The following is a 27,700-nucleotide window of genomic DNA, read 5'->3' as shown; positions in this document are numbered from 1 at the left end:
GGGCGGGATTCAATGGAACATATAAAGGAGTTGGACATGTTCTCTGAAGTTGACGTCTCCACCATCGGTTTAACGGTAAGTGCTTGATCTTCATGTTGTAGCGGTTGCAGCAGCGTTTGTCATCGATTACTGCAGCGTTGGGTTACATTTTTGAGCTTCGTCCATACTCTATAAAAATCCGGCAGCGCTAAATTTTACGTTATTGCCAAATTTGGTCCCATCTAAGCCTTGATGACAACATTGTTGCACCGAATTTAGCCCTCACTTCTTTCATCATAGAAAACGTGGAAGGTATTGCTGTTTTTTTTTTTTGTTGTTGTTGCTTGTTCATCCTTGTTAGGAACTGGTTTGTTCATTTTATCTGAGTGTGGAAGATGCATGCGCACGGTGTAATTCATGCACATGTGATAGCTTTCAGTGACAATGTAGTTTGCATACCTGATGATTTTGATGGGCGGTTTGATTGGAATGGCGTGCTCGGCTTGATGCGCTGTAAAAACGAGCGGTTGGTGCAATAAAGATGTCAGTTGTAAGTTCAGCGCTCGTACAGTGTATTGTGTTCCTGTGTCCTCGTCCTTTTTTGCGCTGTTTTTCCCCAGCTAAGCATGTACCAACTCGCCCAAATCGAAGTCTTGCTCGTAGTCAGTGTCTTTATAAAACAGGCCTCTCAAATGGATAAGCCTCTTTGCTCAGTTGCTAGTTGCAACTTCAATGGATAAGCCCCGCCACGGTGGTATAGTGGTTATGGATGGCACTCAACTGCTGACCCTGTCATTCGTTCTCGCGACCTTCGGGTCGCGGGATAGAATCTCGACTGCAGCGGCTGCATTTTCGATGGAGGCGAAAATGTTTGAGGCCCGTGCACTTAGATTTAGGTGCACGTTAAACCCCAGGTGGTCGAAATTTCCGGAGCCCTCCACTACGGTGTCTCTCATAATCATATCGTGGTTTTGGGACGTTAAACCCCAGATATTATTATTGGGTCATTCCATGCCAAGTGTCCCAGACGTGGCGCTCGCACATCGCAGATTTTGCTGATAAAATTTGTGCCTTTTTCCTGTGCCACATAGAGTATTGTGGCAAAACATTTTTGCTCGATAAAAATTTTGACGATCATGGCGCCCCCTCGAAGTTCGCTTGTATTTGTTAAACCGCGCCTAAGAGAAAAATGTATATAAAATCTATTTTTCTGTGTTCAGCTTTGAAACCACGCTGGCGCTATCGCAGAGGTTCTGTTTAGATGTCCTATTCACTAATTCCGAAATTTTTGTGTTTCACTACCAGCTACGTATCTTCAAAAACTACAAAACTCTCCAATGTTCGTGATTTTTTCTTGTGCTATCTCGAACTCCCTCTAACCAATCTTAATAGTAGTATGATTTTCAGGAAAGTGTGTTATAGTACAAAAATGTTTAGGGGTAAAAGAGACTTCAAATCTTCCCGAAAAAAATTGTGAACTTATGCGATTTGTCGCATGTTTGACCGTATTTTTCATACTGATGCGGTCCAAGTAAAAATACTCGTCATGCGGCGTTTGATAGAAGACTTGTCGTTAAGTAATGAAGAAAGTCTAATGAAATCATTTTTTTGTTTTAAGGAAGAAAATAATTTTTGAATTTGGCACTCCATAAGTGCCTGGCATTCTTTTTGTTGCCACTTCGCCGCAAAGCACGTGGTCGCCCTTGCAGCTAAAACTCGTCACAGTCAGCGGCAAGATGCGACATGTATGTCAGTGGCTCGTGAGTGCTCGAAAGTCTTGTCGCGTTGATCTCAGGGCGACGAGTAATCAATTTGCGTTACAATGTGAGCTTGGCGGGCCCAATGGGAAGTATGGACGCCCGAGAGCAGCCTATGGCGTCGTTGGCACAATGTACTAGAAGCAGTCTGCACAACACGTATACCCCGAAAAAACGTGTATACAATGTGCATTATTTCTTTCAGTATGTGTATGCTAGTTGTGCAGACGGCCTCTAGCACATTGTGCCAACGACGCCATAGGCTGCTCTCGGGCGTCCATACTTCCCATTGGGCCCGCCAAGCAAGCTCACATTGTAACGCGAATTGATTACTCGTCGCCCTGAGATCAACGCGACAAGACTTTCGAGCACTCGCGAGCCACTGACATACATCTCGCATCTTGCCGCTGCCTGTGACGAGTGTCAGCTGGAAGGGCGACCACGTGCTTTGCGGCGAAGTGGCAACAAAATGAAATGCAGGCCGCGTTCGGAGGGCCAAATTCAAAAATTATTTTCTTCCTTAAAACAAAAAAAATTATTTCATTAGACTTTCCTCATTACTTAACGACGAAGTCTTCTATCAAACGCCGCATCACGAGGATTTTTACTTGGACCGCATCAGTATGAAAAATACGGTCAAACATGCGACAAATCGCTTATTTTCTCTAACTTCACAATTTTTTTCGGGAATATTTGAAGTCTATTTTACCCCTAAACATTTATTCAATCATCAATTATTCAATCATCTTTTGCAATGTACAGCCATCTGTAAGGTCACATAGTTCGAAAATGTTTTTTGTGCGAGGTGTTGGCAAAATTAAGGCCACCAAGACCAGAGACGGCATGGTCTTCTCGCACTCTGTTTACTTGCAAGTCATTGCTGTAGCAGAGTCCTTCAATGCTTTTCTGGTCACGAAACTCCTCCGTAACGCTATGGGGTGAGCTTGCTATGTCGCCGCCGCGGCCGCGCGGCGGCGCTAGGAGCGCGCAGGGGGCATTGAGGAGAGCTTCGCTATGTAGGGAGAGCTGGGGGCCCGAGGAATCCGGCGGCATCGGCGTTCAGTTTTCCTCGTTGTTTCTTAATTTGTGTGACTGACAGGTGTGAGAAATGTGTGCGAGGACATGGATGGTGTACGGGAGCGACGATGCCGAAGACTTGCTGTGTACCGGGTTGTCGCTCCGGCTACAGAGGTACGAGCGGAAAGGTGTCGTTGTTTAGCTTGCCGATAGAAACGTGCAATACCGCGACAGGAAGCTGTCGGATTTACCTTCGATGTTGAACAGGTTAGAATGTGCGAGAAACATTTTGACGCCATCGACGTTATTCGAACGGACGACTTCGTAGTGAATGGAGAAAATGTGTCTTTGCGACGCGAGAAAGCAAAAGTTGCGGGCCGGCGCTGTTTCTTTCGCAGCTTGCTAGTTTTTTAGAATAACAGAGAGCCGAGCTAGTTGGTAAGTATTCATTCTAAAAAGACACGGCGTGCAAACACGGACACAAGGAAGAAGTAACGATACCAGGCGTTTGTGGTGTCGTGGCTTCTTTCTTGCGTCCGTGTTTGCACGCCCTGTCTTTTTAGAATAGTTGTTTAGGTTCTTTCAAGCTTATTAAATGCTTTGCATTGTTTCCTTGTTTGGCGTTGTTTAAAAAATCGTTTTTTTTCTTTTTTTCATTTTTATTGACTGAATGTCAACTAAGCTATTTTTTATTTTTATATTGTAATTCAGAGTTTTCCTTGTTTTTTGCATTACCTTGCTCCCTCCATGTACTGGCCGTGCAGAGAGTTTCCCTACGCTAGGAAAGTGTCGCTCATAGCTTTCGTTTTCTGAGGTATTTTTGCAATAAAAGTTTTCTATCTTTCTCTTTCAATCGTAGCATTCTTGCTTTGTTTGCTGTATATTAGTGGCTCGACAGTGGGATGTTCTCAAACATGTGCATTAAAATAAGCATTTATGGTGAAGTATACACGCAAAGGGCGTTAGTGTTTCCTCAGCTTGACACGTTTTTGGGTATTTTGCCCCGTGTTACGTTTTCCACGGTCTGAATAATTCAAAAGCGCAACAGAGCTCTGCTTGTGACCACATATGTGCTTATTTTCTCTAGATTAGCGAAACGCGGTTTCGTTTCACGTAATCACGTCTCCCTTGTGTAGTCTTCATTAGGAAAATCGGTGCATCCCGCGGTGCAGACATAGTCCATCTAAGCAGTCAAAGTAACGCGCGTTTTGATTTGTGAAGGTACCACGAGCGCGAAGATTGGAGATACCCGCGAGTGCCTTTTCCACGCTGCACAATGTAAAGTGCGACACACTTTCGCTCGTGGAATGTCCACGTAACATGAAATTGTCAAAGTTACTCGTAGAAAATGAACAAAACGTGGTTACAAACTCGGAGTTAAGTCTAGGTCAGGCCCTAGAGATCAGCTGGTGTTCACCCGGCACACGAACGCTATACCTTGCGAAAGCTTCGGCACTCCCGATTTCAAGTGTTGCCGAAGCTCTGTGAGGTAGGGTGCAGTGGAGAGAAGTTAGCTTTTATAAACTGTAAACACAGGAATGTAGAGCTTTTCTTTTTTGTAATGCGGCTGTGTTAAACTCCCGCGGCGTAAACGACCTGATTGTAAATAGCGCGATCGGCGCTGGCTCAACTCCCGCTACGAAACTTCAGTTTGCGAGTTGGTGGGTTTGTAAGGCTTGTGCAGTGTGACAAGTCTAGGTAAATATCCCGTGATCCACTGCCTGAGGTAAGGAACCTCGCTGGAACAACATATACAGCTAATATTGCCGCGTCGGCACGACTGTATGCATCGCAGCCTTGATACTAAAAAAAAAAAAAAATAGACGCGAAAGTAAGTTTTTTACACGCGTATGCGACTAACACATCATATGTCAGGTGAACTATGAATGGTAGTTGAAATAATGATGTTTGATGCACCGTTAAACCATTGCCTCCAACCGGCACAGCATTCAGCCGAGCGCAGCGCGCGCGCACGAATGCCCCCGCGTTGACCGCGGCGACCCTAGCGGCCGCCTCTGTCCCTGTATGAAACTGCGGGCGGAGTTTCGTGACCAGAAAAGCATTGTCATGCTAGCATGCTGTGCATGCTCGGCTCTTTTATGCCTCCAATGGAATCGCTTACAATAATGTTTTCGTCGATAATGCAGCTCTTAACTCCACAATTCTGTCGATTGATGAGATCATGGCCGAGTGTGCCAATGCGTGCAGTGGTGGTGAAGTTTGGGAGAAAGGGCTGTGTTTTTGGTCTTTCACTGTTGCGAGACATGCGGCCATTTACAAGCCACACCAACCTGGCACTATGCCGAAAATGCTGAGCAAATGAGCTGAGAACGTCATTGCTCGTTGCATTACCGCCGGTGCATCCAGCGATAGTCTTGTTTATGGATGTGAAAGGATCACGACGGAAGGTCGCTTCAAGATACCGTTTTAGGTGCTGGCCACCCAAAGACACTGGGTTTATTCGGAAAAAATGTACACTCAAGTTATCATGGTAGGAGCCACGTGGCACAATGGGTATCTAATTAGTGCAGGAAAGTAAGTCTCTCAAGTCGATAATTCATTCTAACAGCTCAACTCCCACCTACCACAACGAATTTGCTCGCATTGTGCTGATCAGATGGAAAAAAGGTACAGGAGCCAACGCTGCACATTTTTTTTTTGTTTTTCATCAATAACCACTGAGATATGATTGTCGATTTCACTACGACTCTCACTTTTACTTTTTTCCCCCATTTCCTGGCTCCTACATTCTTTTTGCACATGGCTTTGAAAAATGTATCAGCAGGGTTCTACTTTATAAAGTATGCTAGCATGACGTGCTGCCTGCAAACAGCAAATGCCCGTTTTTTTTTTTTTTTCAGAACCAATTAATTGGCTTCCGTGTAAACGAGACAAGTCTCTAACCTGTGGATAAACCTGTAGCCTTACTGCAAGTGCTTTGACTTGTTAAGAATGTTCTTACCAGTGTCGAACCATGTTTTGCAAATAAGTTGCAATTTCATTTATTTGTCAGTGTGTCGTAAAGCATTAGGTTTTATCTGTTGCTACATGAAGCAGCTGCTGTAATAATGAAGCAACAAGCCTTGTGTTAAAATGTGCCTTTTGTTTTGTAGGACCCCACCAAGACGCATCATGTGCCGACAGTGACATACAATGGAAGCTTGTTGACTTCAAGGGAATTTATTGTGCGCCTGGAGGGCCTTGCTATTAAGGAGACTAGCCTTTTGGCAGCCATTGCCACACAAATCGCGCTATACTGGGCGCTGAACATTGTTTTCAGCAAGAAAACTCAGTGGACCTTCGATCTCCTGTGTCAAGTTCTGAAAGTTCAGAGCGTCTTGTGGCCGACGTCACTCGTCCGTGTGGCTCTAACCATCTTGAGCCAGTGAACAGCCAGACTGATTTCAATAAAGTATTTTTCTCACAAATAGATCTGGATTTCTGCCCTCTCCTGGAACATTTGTGTCAGACTTGGCGCAACCCGATGAAAATCATGTTCCTCAAAACTTTTTTTCATTTGCCGATGGGAGAGCTGGACTGCTGGTTTCTTGAGGAGCACTGAATACAAGCAAACGTTACTCCATCGAGAGGCATTCAGGATGATTAACTGCATGCTGCTCCGATGAGGAATGTTGTGAAAGAGTAACTGTCGCTCCCGTGAGGGTATTGAGAGATAATGTCCATTTCTCCCTGCGGGACTAATGGGAAAGAGTAATTGTTACTCCATTTAGGTGCCCAGAAAGAGCAAGCATTGCTCCCGTGGGAGTATTGACAGAGAGCATCCATTCCTCCTTGTAAAGAGAAACCGTCGCTCCCCTGGGAGTATTGAAAAAGACTATCTCTTCCTCCCTCGGGAGTGTTTGTAAGGAGCAAGTGTCACTCCCATAGGAGTATTGACCAAGAGCATCCGTTCCTCCCTTTAGGAGTTTAGGAAAGGAGCAACGGCTGCTCTTTAGAGGAGTAATTGAAAAGAGTAACTGTCGCTCCCTTGGGGGTATTGAAGAAGACTATCTGTTCCTCCCTTCAGGAGTATTGGGAAAGAGTAACCGTCCCTCCCGTGGGAGTATCGAAAAAGACTATCCGTTCCTCCTTTGAGGAGTATCGAGAAAGAGTAACCGTTGCTCCCGTGGGAGTTTTCACAAAGAGCATCCGTTGCTCCAGTCAGTTACTCCCTGAAGGAGCAAGTTCTACGGGGAGTAACGGTTCGTCCCGTCGCAGTTACCCCCAAAAAGGAGTAATGGGTGTGGCAGGTTAGTTACTCCCCTAAAGGAGTAACCTCGACCCCCCATTTCCTCCTTTACTTTTTAGAGTGTAGAGCGGACTATCCCTCTACGCGACATTTACGCATTATTGCTAGCGTAGCAATAAAGTGTTGTGCTAGCCTGTTGCCTTATTCGCCCGAACCCGTCGTAGCTGCGATGACGCGCGCTACGGGAAGGGGACGCTGACACGCGCACGGTACGACTATTTGCGGCTGGAACCGGAGCTAGGCTTCTGCACCAGCCGTGCATAGAGCGGACCCCCCTCAACTTATACAACAGGCGCCTTCAATTATGCTACGATTAATGAAATATCACCCAACCTACGTTAGAACACAATGATGACTCGTTGCCTAACTGCCTGTCACCTATTTCTCTTCCACAATGTGTTCTAACGTGTAAATCATCTGTTCTACTTATTTGGTAATAAAACACTAGCCGTTACATTGAGCGAGCAGTGTTTCACCAATTTGTATTGCATGCAGAAGTTCATTTCTTCCATTTGCATGCACGACAAATAGTCATACTTCAACTTGCGACGTAAACAGGCAGATTCGCGACGTCAACGGGCAGACGCCCCCGCCCACCGACGAGAGTGAGAACCGGCCTCTGTTTGAAAAGAGGGCGCCTGAGGAAACGGCAACTTCGCGCTCTGCTTGTGGCCTTTACGCGGCGTGCACGACTGTAATATTTGGCAGAGCAGTTCCTAGCCGTGTCAGCTTTCCGCAGGATGTGTTTTTTCAACAAGCCCAAGGGGTGCTTCATGACTCTTTTAAAGGGGCCATGACACGGTCACCCAACAATTTGCGGTTTTCAGCGAAAAATAAAAGTATAGGGTCCATTATACTTATACATATTTAAAAATGGGCCTATAAAAGAATGTTTCAGTGCAAAATGAGCACTAGAAGTCACCGGCTATAAACCCTGCCCCAGCCGGCAACCGCCATTTTTCCATGGAGTGTGTCACGTCAGCTGCTGCACTGAGCGGCGCTGTCGTTTTCTGCCAAAGTTTCAGCCGCTGAAAGTCGTTTAGTTTCAGTGCCAAGCTGAAGAAAGATGAAATAGCTCGACTGAACACGCAGATGACCACGGAAGAAAACCGTTCGCCGGAATGCAGTTGCTCGCAAAGCAAGTAGCTCATCACGTCACGGCTCGCGAGTGTGTCAGTGTTGCCAGACTCTCAGGCCACTCGCTTGATTGAAAAATATTCAATTATAAATTAAGTGCTCGACCAAATGCCCTAAACTTTTGCCAGCTTGTTTGTAAACGCACAAAAATTAACCGACATAACACAGATTATTATCGAAAATTGGGTGTCATGGCCCCTTTAACCATCCTACACAACACAAAATATATAACCGCTCTTGCGAGAGTGCTTATATCTTATACCTAGCGAATAGCTCCATTCTCAATGATGGCAGGCTCACAGATGACTTGGCGACATTCGTCATTCTCGCTGTGAGGCACAGTCTTACCGTTAAAGGGACCCTGAAACAGTTTTGATTATTTTGTACAAACACGTTGGGCCGGTAGAGCAAGTCCTAAGGATCATTTACAGACTGATTTAAGCTCTGTGCGTAAACTGTGTAATTTATTTCTAGGCTTTAAAGCTGCGAATCGCCACCGATCACAGCGGCTCAGCCAACGTGTTTTCAAACCGCCCACTTCCAGCCTGCGTCGTCTTGGAAGCGCGACATCACGCAGGCGGCTCATCTGATTGGATATGTCCAGTCCACGTCACTGAACCTCCTGTGGGCAACGAGCGTCGTCTGCCTGTGTTACAACGTGCTCCGTGTTGATGTGAGCTGAGCTACAGGTGTTTATCTCAAGGTTTCTTTTCTTGGACACAATGAATTAATTGCCCTAGCCGTGTTGTGTACCACATATCTAGCAATTGGTGACTTGTAATGCTGCGACATCGTGCAATGTTTGTGAGGCATCTGGCGAGCGGAATCCCATGAGCTCGTCGCTGCAATGAGCGTCGCGCTCTCGCTATCCGTTCAACGCCACGATCCACATGTCTGCGGCTGTAACTTCACCCCTGAAGACACAACCACATTGCCCGAGTGTACGCTTATCGGTGATCGTTCTAGAATTCTTTTTATTTGTCCACATGCCCTTGCAGGTTGTCGCTGTACAGGAGAAAAAAATAAGATCGGCTGGTAGTGTGGCGGCACCTGTCGGAGCAGATATCAACCACTCCGCGAGCTTTGTCTTTGTTGCCAGACGAAGTGCTGCCGGGCACACTGGGCCTCCGAGATTGCGCACAATGACTGGGTGACGCTCAAACCGTCGAGTGTGCTCATGAGAGCGCTGCGATCGCCAGCGTGTCTGGGAGTTGAGGGTGCAAGGCAGTGGTGAGGAGGAGGGCATAGATATAATTGTCTGTAGCAGCCTTGGTACACGGTGCGTCGCTTAAAGGGACCCTGAAACAGTTTTTTAAAGTTTTGTCAGCGTTTAGGCAGGAGCATCCCCAAATCATTCGCACCAGAAATTAAGCGACGCACTGTGTACCAAGGCCGCTATGGAATTTATATCTATACCCTCCTCCTCACCACTGCCTTGCACCCTCAACTCACAGACACCCTGACATTGCCGGCGATCGCAGCGCTCTCACGAGCGCATTCGACAGTTTACAGTTTGAGCTTCGCGACGGGTTGCGTATAATCTCGGAGGCCCAACAAAGACGAAGCTCACGGAGTGGTTGATATCTGCTCCGAGAGGTGCCGCCACACTACCAGCAGATCTTATTTTATTCTCCTGTACGGCGACAATCTGCAACAGCATGCGGACAAACAAAAATAATTCGAGAACGATCACCGATAAGCGTAAGCTCGGGCAATGTGGTTGTGTCTTCAGGGGTGAAGTTACAGCCACAAAAACGTGGATCGTGGCGTTGAACGGATAGCGAGAGCGCGACGCTCATTGCAGCGACGAGCTGAAGGGATTCCGCTCGCCAGATGCCTCACGAACATTGCACGATGTCGCAGCTTTACAAGTCACCATTGCTAGAAATTGCTAGATACGTGGTACACAACAAGGCTGGGGCAATTAATTATGTCCAAGAAAAGAAACCTCAAGATAAACACTCTCGCTCAGCTCACGTCAACACGGAGTACGTTGTAACACAGGCAGACGATGCTCGCTGCCCACAGGAGGTTCAGTGACGTGTACTGGACATATCCAATCAGGTCAGCCGCCTGCGTGACGTCGCGCTTCCAATACGACGCGCACTGGAAGTGGGCGGTTTGAAAACGCGTTTGGCTGAGCTGCTGTGATCGGTGGCGATTCGCAGCTTTAAAGCCTTGTAATAAATTACACAGTTTTCGCACAGAGCTTAAATCGGTCTGTAAATGATCCTTAGGACTTGTTCTACCGGCTCAATGTGTTCGTACATAATCGTCAAAACCGTTTCAGGGTCCCTTTAATTTCTAGTGCGAATGATTTGGGGATAATCTTGCCCAAACGCTGACAAAACTTCAAAAAACGTTTTGGGTCCCTTTAATAACTGTCAAAGTGACTTGGAAATGCTGGTAATGCGAATAGGCTCTTATACACCGTGTGACATTTTTATGCACCAACTGATTCTTAAAAAACAGATACGAGCAAGCAGTTATAGCAGTGACCGCCGTACAACAAGCCTTCAACATGGTGCAGCATCGGTAGCTTCATCAAACTTACGCCAGATGGCAGCGATTTTGCATAAGGTCTATAACTTTCCTTTGATATGAGCTTTCATAAGGAAGGGGATGTCACCATTTCCACTTCGCTGGGAACAAGTTTGACGCAGACGGACCGTAGTAAACCCCGAAATGAGCCAGTGCGCACTAGGGGCACTAGGTTTAAAATGCGTTACATCGCCATTTTGTGATGGCAATGTCACTACATCTGCCACTGGCAGTCAACTGTTGCTAATGCCGTGAACATGGTTTCAGTTTCGTACTCGATCAACTCGTTTTGTGAAACATACTTTCCGAACAACGTCTTGGCACCACAAAATCAGCCTGCAATATAAAATTCATTAGTATCCCCTAAAAATCGGCGTGATATCAAATTATGGAGAGACGTGACAATACCACACCACCCGCGTCACTAAGCTACAGCTTGCAAGCACAGTTTCGTTTTGACGCTGCTACCAGGTCTACGTGTTACCGTGCAATAGAAATTGTTTTCTTTTATCGGCATGTTTTGCCGTACATTTTAACGCGAAAGCGTCACTTGGCCGAGTTTGTGAAAGCACGCACTTTTCTGGTGTCTGCACAATCTGTATGCGGAAAGCGCGTGACCTCTCCCACTCGGAGCTTGACACCGGTGCCAACAACTGCCGCAGAAACCACTCGCAGCCACGGAGTAGGAGAGGGAAATCTGCACAGCAGATGAGGAACTCTCAACTCGAACGGACTGTCCACTGCCTCAATGGGGCCTTCACAGAAGTTCCTTTCATGGGTAAAGTTTTGTCAACATCCCTTTGCTGGTACCATACCATGTAAATAAACACAATTTGGTCTCTGCATTGACTAATTCTTGATAAGACAACTAGCGATCGCACCACTAGCATCACCCCTCCAGCGCTTCATCAACCTGGCCAAAACAAATGCTTTCATGTTCCCATCTCAGAAGAATATGCTTGGGGATCCTCGGCAACTTTTTTTCTGCAAATTCGCTTAACACCCAAAATCTTGCTATTTGCACAGCTCTACTTTTGACACTCTAGTAGAGTTTATTGTATCTCCTGAGCTGGTCACTTTCACCAATTCTCGCATTCCTTTTATTAGATGTTTCGTGGTTTCGCAGAGCTTGCTTACTTCTTGGGTTGGTGCTTTACCTCCTGTAGAGGTCGCTACTATTGTGCTGGTTAGTGGCACGTGTGTTTGTATGAAGCTGAATAAAGTACAGTTGTTGTTTGGTTTCAGTGTCGAGCGGCTGTCTTGCTGCGGGCTCCTCAGGCGCTATGGCTATCGCTTGGTTACCACACCCCCAAGAACTGACAATACTTCACCTGTGTCATGAGCATCTTGTTCTAAAGCCCCGTGTATGTCCTGAATTCATCTGTATTTGCCCTAACTACATCTAGGTTGACCTCCTAGCAACTAATTTCGTTCTCTTGAGGCCGAGACCAATGCTCATTACCTTTTACCTGAGATACTGATTCCATGTCCTTGTGTTTTGTTTGTTCCTATTTCTGTTCTTCTGGAATTTGTCAAGTGTTATGTTCAAAGCACGCACCTTGTGATCAGGCATGTGCAGCCACTGTCGTGGGTTGTCCTCAGCAGCAAGGAACGCAATGAGGTCGAGAGCAGTGAGGCGTGTCTGCCGCCGTGATGAGACAAAGATCAGCACAGGCTTGTCAGGGGAATGCTGCTGGATGGCTGAAATGCACCAATGCACAGCTTCACACCAAAGAGCAATAATGAGCAACGCCTTAAGCACGCTGTGTACTTGTGCATCTTGAAATCAAATGAACCTTTACAGTGCCATGTACTTACATCACAAAGCGATGATGGCCTGCTTCCATAGTTAAGGGGGGACACGGGGATCAAATCGCGAAAATAGCAAAAAAAAAAAAAAAATCAATTTTTTGGTAAACACTCATTTTGGCATTCCTTGTCTCTTATTTACGCAGTATCTAAACGATTACGCTGAAAACGCACTCTAAGTGCCTGAAAAAAAATAATTTTGTAAGTGATGTCGGTGAAAAAGAAGCCCATAATCGCGCTAAAACGGCGCAATTCAGGGCGTCGTATCTCGTCTTTCCTGCCACCGAGCGCCGCCATCTTGGCGTCGTTTCAAAGCTCAAAGTTCCGCCTTTCTGTTGCCACCCTTCACGCTTGCGATCACCGCATAGAAAAAGCGCAAATAACAAAAAAATCGGAAGGCATTCTCACGAACCTAGCAATGTACGCGGTGCTTCTATTGGCGGAGCGTGAGACACCGATGAGAGGCGCTTTTCTACTGGTTGTTGCCACGACGACGGACGCTGTGTTTACGAGCGGAGTGCTCGCTGCTTGATCACCCCTTCTCTCCAGCAATGACAGAGACATCCAGACACGGGTCCTGGGACGAGCTGAAGACGTCATCGAAAAACACAGCCTGGCAGCCTACGTGGCTCCCTTACCCTCACCCCTTCGACTGATAAAGTTGTTAGTCACTCACTCACTCCGCAGCCGTAGGCACATGAATCACTGCTGTTCGAGAGGTGACACGGGAGGCAAAGTGTAAGACTCTTTAGTTTCGTACGGAGGAAAACGGGGGACAGTATCGCATTTCGTTAACTTTTGGTTTTTGTATCGCTTGAGTGTGCGCAGATAGTTTGGTCCTAGATATGCAAAAATAATCCTTTCACAGGAGTGTGCAAAATTTTGTCTTTGATCAGGTGATATTGAGGGTTGGTTCATTTCGGAGTCGCTCGGGGGTGCTTGGGAGCATAGATGTTGAAGTATTTTTCCTGAAATAAATTCAGTTGCGAGTGTCGTGTCCCTTTTGTCCCTATCCAAAGTGCGCTACCTAACCATATCGGTATAATGATCAGTCACCAACTAGCGCAGCTCTCAACCTTATTGCCCCAAGAGAGTCTACAACGGGCTCTAGAAAGGCCGCTCTTCCAGCTTTTGCTGTGACTGTGCTGCGTGTTCCGTGCAGGCCTGGCGATTTTTTTATTAGAACAGCTGTCTCGCACATGAGAGAGTACACTCAATGACGTGCTGCTTCTGAGATCGTGCTCGCTCCCTTGACACAAAGCATTGAGCCCGCAAGAAAAATCGTAATTGACTTTTGAGAAAATAAATACTATGACTTTGACGGGTACACTGGTTTGTGCTAGTGGTAGGAATTCGTGGTGCAGTTACTTCCGCTCCTCTGGAGAACGTGGGAAGAACGTGTTTTACCCCTGTCCCACTTTCTTAAAGGGCCCGTAAACAGGCTGCGACTTTTTTTTACACCCGCCAAACAAGCTCGCTAATCCGTACAGTAGACAGCGGCGATCACGTTTTCCGAATATTACAGCGCTGCGCGCCGCGCAGACCCTTCATTTCGAAAAACAATTCCCGCGCTTCTTTCCTACGCCTGACCAATCCTCCTCGTACGCGCAGTGACGTCACGTAGCACTGAGCTCGTCGACTGGTCTAAACCAGGTCTCAACAAACAGTTGTCAAGTTAACGTCAGTTCCTGTTCCCACCCACCGCTACGAAACTGCGTCTTGTTTTTTGGCCCTGCGGTGATGCGGTTTCGGCCACGCAGTTGTCGCGCGTATATTCCTCGCACTGCATAGCACCTGCACGCACTTCGCCTGAGGCGAAGCGTTGTTCAGTTGCCGGCTGCAAATCGAGCGGGGAGAGGGGAATCTCCGGTAGCTCGGACGGGTCGCGCTTGCTCGCGCGGCAAGCGGGGTTCTCCAGACTTTTCTCTCGCGCCCCTTAGACGTCTCGGAAAGCAAGCACGCATTCCTGCTGCATTGTGAACTGTCACAAAGGTTTAAAAATAGTGAAGAGCCGAAAACTGCCCGTCAAGTTACGGAGCACGTGCGACAATATAAACAATAAACAACCAGGAGCCGCAGCAAGCGGAAGTGCATTGCGACTGATCGAGCTCGCCCATGACGTCAATTCTTGACGTCGTGTCACGTTGCCGAAGTGGGCGGAGTCACGACGACGGGCTACGCCTTTTCCTCCATGTGGCGGAGAAGGGTGGTGAGGCCGCGCGAAAATTTGAAACCAGCTGAAACGGATGTTCTAACCCCTGTAACTTCCTTATTATAGCACGTACTCGCAAAATTCTTGCGGCAGCATGTTCACATAGCAAAAGTGCGCATATTTCTTTTCATTACAATTTTTGGACATCGGGGTTGTTTACCGGCCCTTTAAGAGTGGGCAAGTAACTATATCATAAACCTATGTTTTTTATGATTACTTTAACTTCAAATTTTTGCATAAAGAAAAATCTGTTACGAACCGTTACGGAACAATTTTTTATCATTCCGGGACAGAAATGGAATGGAACTTCTTGCGATGGAATGAAACTAAAACTGAAACGAAAAACATTTTGTTCCGACACCCTGATTTGCGCTGCGGGTGTTCGCGAGGCGGGTCTGCACTCCTCGAGCCGGTGTTCTTGCGGCCGCGGGCATGCCCCCCCCCCCCTTCCCTTCAAACCTCATCCAGCCGCTCGCGGGTGCCACCATGCTAACCGCACCGGCTTTAAAAAAAAGGTTGTTGCAGTAGTCTCTGAATCTCTGAACTGCACTTCGTTAACGTGACACCAGGTGACGCCACTAAAAAAATATTCATGTTTCGTGTCATTAGGCTTCGAGTTCGCGCTTCATATGTGGGGCCGCGCTGCATATGGAGTTCGCTCTTCGTTTTCGACGCCGTACGTGCGTGCATGGTTTCACTGCGTGCGCATGGAGCCGCACCTGATGATGTTCAGCTTTGTGATTTTTTTTTAATGCGGACAACTGTGTCGTCTCTACTGAGGAGACGTCAGATAAGGCGCTGGTGGAAGCTGTACGCAACCACGGTGACGACGACGGATCTTAGGAGGTTGACTCGTCCCGCGCTTTGGCGTCTTGCGGTGCGGGTTCGCAAGACCTTGGCCTCCGCGACTAGCTTTGGCAACACGCTGTCAATCTCGGAGGCCACCGCTAGACGATGACTGAGCAGAGTAGTATTGATGTCCTGTGAACGTCCAGTATTGCCATCCCCCACGAACAAGCAAGAGAGGAAAACAACGCAGTGTTTTGCCGCTAAATAAATGTTTTGAGTGAGCTCTGCCTCCAGTTCCCCTTTTGTTTCATTTGTGCATTTCTTTTCGAATTTTCGTGCGGAAAGTGCATATAACAAAAACCTGTTCGTAATGAATTTTTTTCTGGAATTTCTCAATTTCTGTAAATCCAGGTTTAACTGTAGTACTAACACACCAGGATAATAGCACACAGATTGTTTTTGGTTCTCTTAGGGCTTGCGAGTTGGTCCGACGGTTAAAATTCCTCGTCTACACTTTGTCAGTGCCGTTTCAAAGCAGGTTTAGAGCAGTTACTAACAAAAATCGCAGTCTGGAGCAGCATGTAGCAGCATTTCTCTTTTGTAGCAGTTTGAAGCAATTGGAGCAGCACTTCCATCAATGTGTCATGGGTGCTGCAAGCCAAGTTTGGCGTGCGATCATTGTGAGAAAGAAAAAAGAAAGGAATCAAATTTCGACATCAAAATTCATTACGCAACTCAGTACAATCATTACGCAACTACAATCACTGTGCAAGTAAATACGATAACTGGTGAGGAGTGTAGCTATATCCGTAACTAATCTTGACTCAACAAGTTTTGCCCCTGGATGCATGTGCTGCTAGAAGTTCAGATAATTTCCCTCTCCCCTTGTACTTCATTTCAAGGTATATTAGTGTATGTTCACAACACACCAAAGCAGTTGGCAGTCAGCACAAGTCCTATGCCTTTACTGGTCCATGCCTTCATAGCACTGTTTTAACTATGGATGCATACCAACCAACATGCCATTTGATGGCCCGGTGATGAGCAGGTGAGTGCAGAGCTGTGTTGAAGCTCCTTAGCTGTATTGCGATTCAAGGAAGCCACAGGTGTTTATGCATACTGTCAAGACTAATGCAATGTGCTACTTCAACTTTCTTTTGTGAATTGCGTGTCGCACTGTAGGCACGAACGGTAAAGTTGCTTTATTGAGCAGTGGGAAACAACACCATGCCAAGGGACACCCTGCAGCACTATACATTATTTTATTTATTTATTTTATTTTATTTGTTTATTGGTACTGAAACCCCTATCGGGGTTTTAGCAGGGTGGAATACAGTACATGAAAGAAAATACAACATAATGGCACTTAGGTACATGCAAAGGTTACAGTAAAAAAGCACTATAAAAACACAAATTCAGGCTCAGTCATTAAACACAGCATTATCAAATGCCCCCCAAAATAGAGGAAAAGGCGACACAGATATAATACACACAATCGCCATGAATATAGCCAATTATGTTTAGTCGTCAAGAAGAGATAAAAATGCTGACAGAGAAGCTGCTTGAATAATGTACCTACTAAGGGTATTCCAGTCTCCGACTGTTCGCGGAAAAAAAGAATACTTGAAGTAATCATTACGAGAACGAAAAGGTGTTACTGTCAGTCCATGCCTTTGGCGTGTTGAATAACCGGAAGAAAATGAAATCCATTCGCTAACGTCCACGTTATAGTGCCCCTTGACTAATTGACATAAGAATTTTAGACGTGATGAGCAGTTTCTTTCGCATAGAGGAGTTAGCTTAGCGCAAGCTTGTAGTTCACTCACTGAGCTGCGTCTAAAATAGTTGTATATAAACTGTATGGCTCTCTTCTGGACATTTTCTACCTTGAGAATATTAGCTCTTGTATAGAGGTCCCATATTATAGCAGCATAGTCTAAGACTGGTAGGACAATGGATTTGTATGTTAATTTTCTTACAGCAGGGTAGCCAGAGTTAGCGTTCTCCTTAAAAAGAATAATTTTCTGTAAGCATTAGATGTAACGTGTGGAGATAGGTTTGCGAAACGCTTACCCTACGAGGCGACCGTGAAGGGACGCGACGTTCTCCACTGCCGCAGCGAACAAAGACGCTACGGCCGGGTTCGTCGACTCCGGCACGGCGCAGAAAAGGCACTCGAGGCAGGATGTCAACAAACAACACGGGTTTATTAACCCAAGATGCAGCACAGTACGACAGTCACGGGCTTGCAGGCCGTAAAAGGGAACTCTGCAAGACCGATCGAGTATGCTTGCCAACAGCGCTAAGACTACCACACAAAGGGCAGCAGTCGAGCGCACGGACGAGAAGCCGCCTGCCAGAGCAGCGCGTCAACCTCTCGTGCCGGCCTGAGTGCATCTGACGCGGGCAAGCCCGCGCCAGACAGAAGCGAGCTCAAGGGGGAAGGGGGTTGTCACTGGCGGCCAATGAGGACAGGGGTTGCGCAGTGACGTAAGCTAGCTTGGTGGCGTGAGCATGTGAGCATGTCGAGGCATGCTCACAAGGACGCGTGCCCGCGCGCCGGGAAGCTGATGCATGGCTCGCACCATACAAAGAGGCCTGGCGCTGCCGCTGCGGTCGCCATACCACCGATTAACGGCGGTCCCCGGCGCTCGAGCCGCGCGGGGCCACCACACGCGCTAGCTGGGGAACGAGGCGCCAAAGTGGAGGGCGCGCTCGATTCCCACAAACGTAATGGATGTGTTTATCCCATCTAAGACTGTTTGATATCCATAACCCAATATATTTGTAATCGAACACCTCAGACAAAATGACACTGTTAAAATTATGCGCAAATATTACGGGCTTTTTCTTTCGAGTTATCCGCATAAAAGCAGTCTTGTCGAAGTTTATACACATCTGCCACCACTGACACCATGAAGCAACACGCTGAAAATTATTGTTTAACAACACCTCATCCGATTGATCATTAACCTCCGTGTAGAGAGCACAGTCGTCTGCATACAGTTTTATTTTGACGGAGATGCCTTTTACTATGTCGTTTATATAAGTAAGAAAAAAAAGTGGCCCTAGGACGGAGGGACACCTGATTGCAATGGTAGTTGGTTAGACTGATGGCCTTTAAATGCAACAAACTGGTGGCGATTGGTAGAGTACACTGAAATCCAATTAACAAGTTGAGAATTTCTAAGCAGACTATGTAATTTCAATAACAATTTACCGTGTGATACTTTGTCGAACGCCTTCGAAAAGTCCATAAAAATTGCATGAATTTGTTTGACATTATTGATATGGCAAAATCATGGATGGTAGCAACTAGCTGTGTACAAGTGGAGTACCCTTTCCGAAATCCATGCTGGCATTCTGTTAATATTGTCCCGGTGCGTCATTGAGCTAGCGCGGTGCTCTCCGAAGATGAAGACGACGAGTGAGCGAGAAGCGCTTGCGCGTGGGGTTTCTCAGCCATCTTGTTTGGCTCCCACTTCACTTGTGTAAATATCCATTAAACTGTCATCTCGCCTCCGTCACACTTGGTGGAGCTGCTGGGTACGACACGCCTCGCAACGGAACTCCGCAGCGGCCGTCGTTTGAAAGGTCTCTCGACAACAATGGCAGAAGATACGGCTTCTGCATCTGCGCCCGGTCTCTCTGCGGATGAAGAAGATGCGGCGACTGCAGCTGCACCTGTGAAAACAACGGTCGTGCTCGAACACCCACAGGATCCTGGCACGTTTAGTGGTTCCGGCGATCCTAATGAAGTGGACGTTGAGGACTGGCTGGCAGAGTACGAACACGTGAGTGCTCGCAACCGTTGGGGCCCGCCTCTTATGCTGGCCTATCTGATATTTTACCTCAAGGGAACTGCCAAAGTGTGGTATGAGAACCACGAAACTGAACTCGGCAGTTGGGCGACGTGCAAAGAAAAAATGTTGGACTTGCTTGGGAAGCCCGTCGGACAAAAGACGGCCGCGAACAAAATGCTCGCGTCTCGGGCGCAGACTTCCCCGGAATCGTACGTCTCGTACATAGAAGATGTGCTAGCACTGTGTCGAAAAGCCAATGCCGAGATGCCGGAGGCCGACAAGGTTGGACATATTCTCAAGGGGATCGCGGATGGCGCCTTCAACCTCCTAATATGCACAAATTATTCGACAGTGGACGCCATTATAAAGGAGTGCCGGCGCTTTGAGCAAGCTAAGAGCCGGCGCATAGACAGCGTGTTTGCCCGGCTTCCGAATACGGCTACAACATCGTCTTGCGAAGACCGTACAAGAACACAACCACCAGCTCCAGTTTCATCAGACCAGGTGACCCGCATTGTCCGCCGCGAACTTGAAGCCATGGCCCCTGCTCCGGCTCACACTACTGCAAGTGACACTACCCCTATCACTGCTCCCATGGTTCAAGCCATCGTGCGTCAGGAACTGGCCAGCATAGGCATTCACTCCGTGTGCACTGTGACCAGCCCACAGCAAACTTCATGGCGTCCGCCCTCGTCCTATCACGAGCAGCGGTTTCCGGCCCGATCTCGCGACCCTGCTGCTTGGAGAACCACTGACAATCGACCAATTTGTTTTCACTGCCATCGTATCGGCCATGTAGCCCGTTACTGCGATACCCGCTGGTCCTCGCCACCTCGGCCATCGTCTGCCCCTTACCACCGACAGCACAGCACCCGCTTCGCACCTCCCACCTAGTCTGCTTCGCCTAACTTCTACAGAAGGTTCACCAGCCGCTCTCCGTCGCCGCACGACCACCAGTCGTGTTCGCCTCCAGGACGTCGCCAGTCGTCTCGCTCGCCGCACACTCGCCGACCGTCCTCCCCATTCAACCCTGCTTCTGCCTATCCGTAAAACTAAACAGTGCAGCGCCCGGAGGTGACGCTGCATTGTCGACTTCCTCCATAAATCCTCTTTTGACGCTTTCGACGAGACGAAGCTTATTAGACGTTGACGTTGATGGTATGACTATTTCCGCGCTTATCGATACCGGAGCGCATATTTCTGTAATGAGCGCAGACCTTCGCCGCCGACTGCACAAAGTACTCACGCCTCCCGCTTCCCGTACACTCCGAGTCGCTGATGGAGGAACTCGTGCCGTTCCTGCCGTTCCTGCCGTTCAAGGGATGTGCACCGCCCGTGTTCTATTGCTGGTCATCCTACATCAGTTCAATTTGCCGTCATTGAGAAGTGCCCTCAAGACCTAATCCTTGGCTTGGATTTTCTGTCACGTCATTCTGCGCTCATTGATTGTGCGACTGGTGCTCTTCAGCTCGAGTTGCCGCAGCTTGCTGATTTTCCAGCCGACCTACCTCCACGTTTATGCTCTCGCCATTACGTTCGCTTGCCTCCACAAGCTGCGACATACGTCACTTTGTCGTCTTCACGCGGTGTGCCGGATGGTGACTACCTCGTGACTCCTACAGTTGACGTACTGATGGCCCGAGACGTCGCTCTTGCTCGCACTGTTGTTTCCGTGACTGATAATAGTGACCATTCCCCTCCTCAACGTCAGTATGTTGACTCAAGTTCTTCCGCAAGATATGTCTTTGGCCACCATCTCTCCGCTTGACAATTGCAAGGTTGCCGATATGGACGCCGATGTTACGTCTCCATGTCATGATGCTGATCTCACCTTGCCTCTCGATGACATTAACAAGATGATCGCTCCCGATCTCACCACAGCGCAAGCTACCGGCCTCCGTCGTCTGCTCGCATCCTATCGTGACATCTTCGACTTTGACGACCGCCCTCTGGGCCAAACATCTGTCGTGACTCACCGGATCAACACTGGTGATGCCAGTCCTATATGCCGGCGTCCATATCGTGTATCTCAACAGGAACGTCAAGTCATTCAGAGTGAAGTCGACAAAATGCTTACCAAAGCCGTCATAGAACCATCTTCCAGCCCTTGGGCTTCCCCGGTGGTGCTCGTCAAAAAGAAGGATGGCAGCTGGCGCTTTTGTGTCGACTATCGCAATTTAAACAAAGTAACTCATAAAGATGTCTACCCTTTGCCTCGAATCGATGACGCCCTCGATTGCCTCCATGGTGCTCAATACTTTTCATCTATCGACCTTCGGTCCGGCTATTGGCAAATTTCCGTCGACCACATGGACCGCGAAAAAACTGCTTTAGTTAGCCTGATGGTCCTACCAGTTCAAGGTCATGCTGTTCGGTTTATGTAATGCCCCGGGAACTTTCGAACGCATGATGGACTCCTTTCTCCGACGATATAAGTGGTCTGTCTGCTTACGTTACTTAGACGATGTCATCGTCTATTCACCTACGTTTGACAGCCATCTCAAGCGTCTGTCGGCCGTTCTGGATGTCTTTCGAAAAGCCGCTCTCCAGCTGAATTCTGCAAAATGCCGATTCTGACGGCGCCAAATCACTATACTCGGTCACCTTGTGAGTGCTGCCGGTGTTCAACCGGATGCAGATAAGGTGCGAGCAGTACAAGAATTTCCTGTCCCATGCTCAACCAAGGACGTCCGAAGTTTTGTAGGATTATGTTCCTATTTTCGTCGATTCGTCCGCAACTTCGCCGACATCGCCCGACCGCTTACTGATCTCTTAAAACAGGACGTTCCCTTCACGTGGGGCGTCGAGCAAGCAGACTCCTTTTCTGCCCTTATTCATCTGCTAACTACGCCACCAATACTCGCCCATTTCGACCCAGCATCGCATACAGAGCTCCAGACCAATGCCAGTGGCCATGGAATTGGGGCGGTTCTCGGCCAACGACAGCACGGCACGGATCGAGTAATTGCTTACGCCAGTCGTCTTCTTTCGCCCGCCGAACGGAAGTTCTCCATCACTGAGCGTGAATGCCTAGCCTTAGTGTGGGCAGTGACCAAGTTCAGGCCCCACCTGTATGGCCGAACTTTTTCCGTAGTCACAGACCATCACGCTCTCTGCTGGCTCTCATCACTAAAAGACCCATCTGGACGTCTCGGTCGCTGGGCCCTACGTCTGCAGGAGTACTCGTTCGTGGTCCACTACAAGTCGGGACGACTGCACACAGACGCAGACTGTTTGTCACGTCATCTGGTTGAAGTGCCCGACGTCCCTGACCTTGAATCAGACCCCTGCGTGCTCTCCATCCGCGCTTTGGTTGATATCTCCACCGAACAACGACGGGACCCATCGTTGCTCTCCATCATCGACCGTCTAACCTCCGCTTCACGAGACCCTTCCGTGCGCCTGTTCGAGTTGCATGACAACATTCTGTACCGTCGCAGCTTCAACACCGATGGCCCGGAGCTAGTTCTTGTGCTACCCCAACATCTACGTACCTGTGTTCTCAAACAACTCCACGACGTACCGACAGCCGGTCACCTTGGTGTCTCTCGTACCTACGATCGCGTGCGGCATCGCGTTTTCTGGCCCGGCCTGTACCGTTCTGTGGTCCGCTACGTCGCTGCTTGTGACCGCTGCCAACGCCGCAAGCGGCCTTCTGCGCTGCCTTGCGGTCTTCTACAACCCATCGACATACCTGCGGAACCATTCTTCCGTGTTGGCCTTGACCTGCTGGGCCCTTTTCCTACGCCCACTTCGGGAAATAAATGGGTTGCAGTTGCCACAGATTACGCCACACGCTTTGCCATCACACGAGCATTGCCAACAAGTTGCTCCACTGACGTCGCTGACTTTCTCTTGTATGAAGTCATTCTTTGTCATGGTGCCCCCCGGCAGCTGCTTACCGATCGAGGGCGGTACTTCCTGTCACGTGTTGTGGATGACATCTTGCGTGCCTGCTCCACTGAGCACAAGCTTACCACCGCTTATCATCCATAGACGAATGGATTGACCGAGCGTCTGAACCGAACTCTGACTCAGATGCTGTCAATGTACGTCTCCCCTGATCACCGTGACTGGGACAGAGCACTCCCATTTGTCACCTTTGCGTACAACTCTTCACGACACCGCTGCTTATTCACCGTTTTATTTGCTATTTGGCCGACATCCAGCGTTACCTTTGGACACGCTCCTCCCTTCAGTTGCACCCTTGTCTACAAAGTACGCCAGCGATATCGTTGCTCGAGCCCATGCAGCTCGACAGCTTGCCCATGACCGATATCCTTGTCGCAAGCACACCAAAAAGACCGTTATGACAGTCGCCACCGAGATGTTCACTTCCCGCCGGGATCTCCGGTCCTCCTCTGGACACCACACCGAGAGGTCGGCTTATCAGAAAAGCTTCTTCCCCGTTACCACGGCCCCTATAAAGTGTTACGACAACTCGGTGACGTGAATTATGAGGTCGCACCCCTGGACACTGCCTCTTTGACCTCCTCACACAAGGACACTGTGCATGTTTCTAGACTGAAACCATATTGCCCTCCTAGTCCCTCGCTGTCATACCAAGCGCCGTGACGGCGCTTCGGCCGCGGGAGAGTGATGTCACGGTGCGTCATGGACATGAGCTAGCGCGGTGCTCTCCGAAGATGAAGACGACAAGTGAGCGAGAAGCGCTTGCGCGTGGGGTTTCTCAGCCATCTTGTTTGGCTGCCATTTCACTTGTGTAAATATCCATTAAACCGTCACCTCGCCTCCGTCACAATATGTTACAAGTCTCTAAAAAATCCACGGTACGTTTATGTATTATGTGCTCTAATAATTTGCAGGTGTTAGAGGTTAAAGATATCAGTCAGTAGTTCTTTATAACTGTTTGACACCGCTTTAATGAAGTGGTATCACTCGGGCTGTTCTCCAGTCATTCGGGAGTTGGCCTTCATCTAAGCCTAAACTCTCTGAGGGCCAATGACATGCATGTATTAAAAACATGGAAAACTAATATGCCAGATTAGTATGTTACTAGTATGCCTAGGAATGAAGGAAAGATTACTTTTAAGGGCTCGTTTTTCTTTGCTATACACAATATTAATGAGAACTAACAGACAGCAATGCCAAGGAAAGTATAGGGGGTGTTATTTGTAGTAATTAGAATATAAATGTGAGGAAAGTAAAGTGGACAAAAAGATAACTTGCCGCCGGCAGGGACCAAACCAGCGACCTTCGAATAAAGTGTCCGATGCTCTACCACTGAGCTACGGCGGCGGTCATCTCCCCGTCCACGTTATAGGGTATATATGTGGATTAAACTTAGGAGTGTTAGTCAGCGCCAGTCGCAGCCATGGTGGCGAGCGTGGAACACTCTTTTTTTCTGCCTATTTTGGCGTCACGTAGCACGTGATCTACTTATGAGCAGGCAGCTGACCAATAATCCCTCGCATACTACCTGAACGCATCATGTCTGCCAGTACGAGACCCTCGCTATGAATGAAGGAAAGATTACTTTTAAGGGCTCGTTTTTCTTTGTTATACACAATATTAATGAGAACTAACAGACAGCAATGCCAAGGAAAGTATAGGGGGTGTTATTTGTAGTAATTAGAATATAAATGTGAAGAAAGTAAAGTGGGCGAAAAGATAACTTGTCGCCGGCAGGGACTGAACCTACGACCTTCAAATTACGCGTCGGATGCTCTACCACTGAGCTACGGCGGCTCCGCGTCCACTTTATAGGGTCTCCCCTATCTCCCTATAGGGAACCAGCGCTGGAGTTTCCGCGGCGTGGGCAGTGCCGCCCTGGCGGTCAGAGCGCATACTCCAGCCGCTCCCGCGGACGAGAGTGGCGACTGTTTGAGGCGATGCGGGCGCGTATCGCCGAAACAAAACTAAAGGACGCTGGCGGTACTGTTGCGCATTCAAGTGCCACAATACGTAGAAATGAGGGAGGATGTATTCTTCTATAATTTTCTTCTAAAACATATGAATAGGAACGGATGCGGCGTTGCATCCCGGCAGTCAGGCGAGCACAGTATGTTCTGCTCTTGTTCTCCTGTCTGGTGGCGTTGGGCTGGTTTCTAAACCGAATTGCGCGTGTCTGCTTGATTTATTCAATAGTTAGGGCCACCAGTGGAAACCGGGGCCAATGAGCAGAATTTAATCGGCGTTTTTTTGTAAATAAAACATACATGTATTATGCAGCATGCGCCATATGTAACAATCTTTTCATCTGACCACCACCAAGCTCCTTCTGATGCCACCGCGTGCAGTGAATATGATACGATAGGCAGGTAGTCTACATTGTTTGCAAAGAGTTACGCAGAAGGAAAGCTGTCTGTCTACGAGATGCGTACGGGGGCACGTTTGCCGAAGCCGCTGAACTGTTATGAGAAATACGCACGCGATGGATGCCTCCGTTGAACTTCACTTGTGCTACAGACAGAGTTGTCACAAACAAAGCAGCGGACTACTCGAAGCTTAGCTTTCTGTAGTCAGCCGATGCGGTAAAGCTTCTTTTTGCATTGGCTGCCGCGGCGAAGTGATGTCGCAATTTATGCCTCGCTAGAAGAGGGTCAAATGTCTTGGATTTTTACTCCCGTTTATTTCGCCTAACGTACTGTGTTAGTTTTTTTCGCTTGCCGGTGTCTGCTTACAATAAACGTGTTTGATCAACATCGACAATTGCTGGCGTTTTACGTGCCAAACAAGGTATGATTATGAGGCACGCCGTAGTGTGGGAATCAGGATTAATTTTGACCGCTTGGGGTTCTTAATGTGCACATAATCTAAGTACGCGGGTGTTCTTTGTATTTCAACCCCATCGAAATGCGGCCACCGGGGCCAGGAATCTGTCCCGCGCCCTCGAGCATAACAGCGCAACACCATACATGCTATGCTAGCACAGTGGTTTGCTTGATCAACGTCCGCGTGCATACATACCGCAGGCTGGGCATACATACCACGACAGAAAAACGTTGACGCAGCTACCCCTTGCCTCTTCTTTTTACTGCAGTAGAGGGCAGCTGGTATCGACGCAGCACGTACTTATCAATGGAGGCTTGTGAGCCTGCACTAGCTTGGCACAAATCCCAGGACGCAACCAAAAAAAAACCCGCATTTCCCCGAAGGGGAGGATGAGGAAGTGCGAAGCACGGGGTGATGTTACGAGGGGGCGCGCGCGACTAAACTGCAGAGCCGAGCGAAGGAGACGGCAGCGAGAGAGCACGCGCCAGCCGACCCACGGAGGTCTGGCCGTTTTTAAGTGCAAAGCACTTTTACTGATGATGATGATCTGTCTTCCGAACTCGTTCCAAAGAACCCGCAACGCGTTCAACTTGTTGGCGGCGTTGCGCACGCCCGAGATGGGGCTCAGGTTGTTGTCGAACCACAGTCGATCGCACACCGCGCAGCTATATCCGAAGCTGCGGTCCAGGAAGTCTCGCTTGAAGCGCGCGTCCGGCCGATCGAATTCGAGGGCCCGCGCTCGCTCACGCATCGCGCGTCCCCGCGCCAGATCGGCTTCGGGGTGCTCGGCTCGCTTCGCACGCTTTCGTTCGGCGTCTCGCCGCCGGCCTTCATCACCACAGGCAATGCGCGGGGCGCAGGCGCAGCCACGGAGCGGAGGGCGGAGCGCGCGCAGTCACGTGGGGCGTGACGTCGCTGCGCCGTTGCTACAGACGATCCTCTCCGCTCCTCGCGCTGTTGCTATGGGACGGCGGATTCAGGGTCGCTTATAAAGTGCATTCGCACTTAAATGGTGACGACGGAGTCGCCACCACGGCACAGCACTGTTTCTTCGACGCCGTATGCACAGACGTAGTTTGCTTTGCAGGACTTCTCTCCGTTTTCCAGTGCTTCCCTGACGAAGTAGCGTTCAGAAAAAGGTATTTTTTTTCTAAACCATAGAACCGTATTACTGGCGCAATAGCTGCTCGAGCTGTTCGCGCCAAAATGAAGCACGGGAACGGCGCACGCGCGTGCGCTCACCGCGGTACAGTGCGGCCGGTCGTCTGAGCGCGAGCGGCATGGCCTCCGAGATTAGCCGGCGGCGCGGAGGCCATGCGAGCGGCTGAGTTATGTCGCGACTCCCCGTCAGGCGCCCTTTTTCGGCGCGCCACCTATCCAGCGCTGGTCTCCACTCCCTATAGGCTCTCCCCATCTCCCTGTCATCTTTATATAGTAGATCACGTGCTACGTGACACCAAAATAGGCAGAAAAAAAGTGTTCCACACTCGCCGCCATGGCTGCGACTGGCGCTGACTAACACTCCTAAGTTTAATCCACATATATACCCTATAAAGTGGACTGGGAGATGAGCGCCGCCGTAACTCAGTGGTAGAGCATCGGACGCGTTATTCGGAAGGTCGCAGGTTCGGTCCCTGCCGGCGGCAAGTTATCTTTTCGTCCACTTTACTTT

At 48.7% G+C, this 27,700-nt stretch overlaps 1 protein-coding gene and 1 non-coding gene across 2 annotated transcripts in view; both read right to left on the bottom strand.

Annotated features, from left to right (window-relative positions):
• LOC119397040 (activating signal cointegrator 1 complex subunit 3) overlaps positions 1-27,700 on the bottom strand; it is a 623,467-nt gene that overhangs the window by 192,499 nt on the left and 403,268 nt on the right. The window contains exon 26 of the mRNA XM_037664465.2: positions 12,239-12,381. Within this exon, the coding sequence (XP_037520393.1) occupies positions 12,239-12,381 (143 nt within the window). The remainder of the gene's footprint in view (positions 1-12,238; positions 12,382-27,700) is intronic.
• Trnak-cuu (transfer RNA lysine (anticodon CUU)) lies at positions 24,481-24,552 on the bottom strand. The gene has a single exon. It is a non-coding gene; the product is annotated as a tRNA-Lys (tRNA).

The sequence above is a fragment of the Rhipicephalus sanguineus genome, chromosome 6 (assembly GCF_013339695.2).
Source record: "Rhipicephalus sanguineus isolate Rsan-2018 chromosome 6, BIME_Rsan_1.4, whole genome shotgun sequence".
NCBI lineage: Eukaryota > Metazoa > Arthropoda > Arachnida > Ixodida > Ixodidae > Rhipicephalus > Rhipicephalus sanguineus.
Note: the sequence above shows the minus strand (reverse complement) of the source record. Positions and strands in the feature narration are given on the sequence as shown.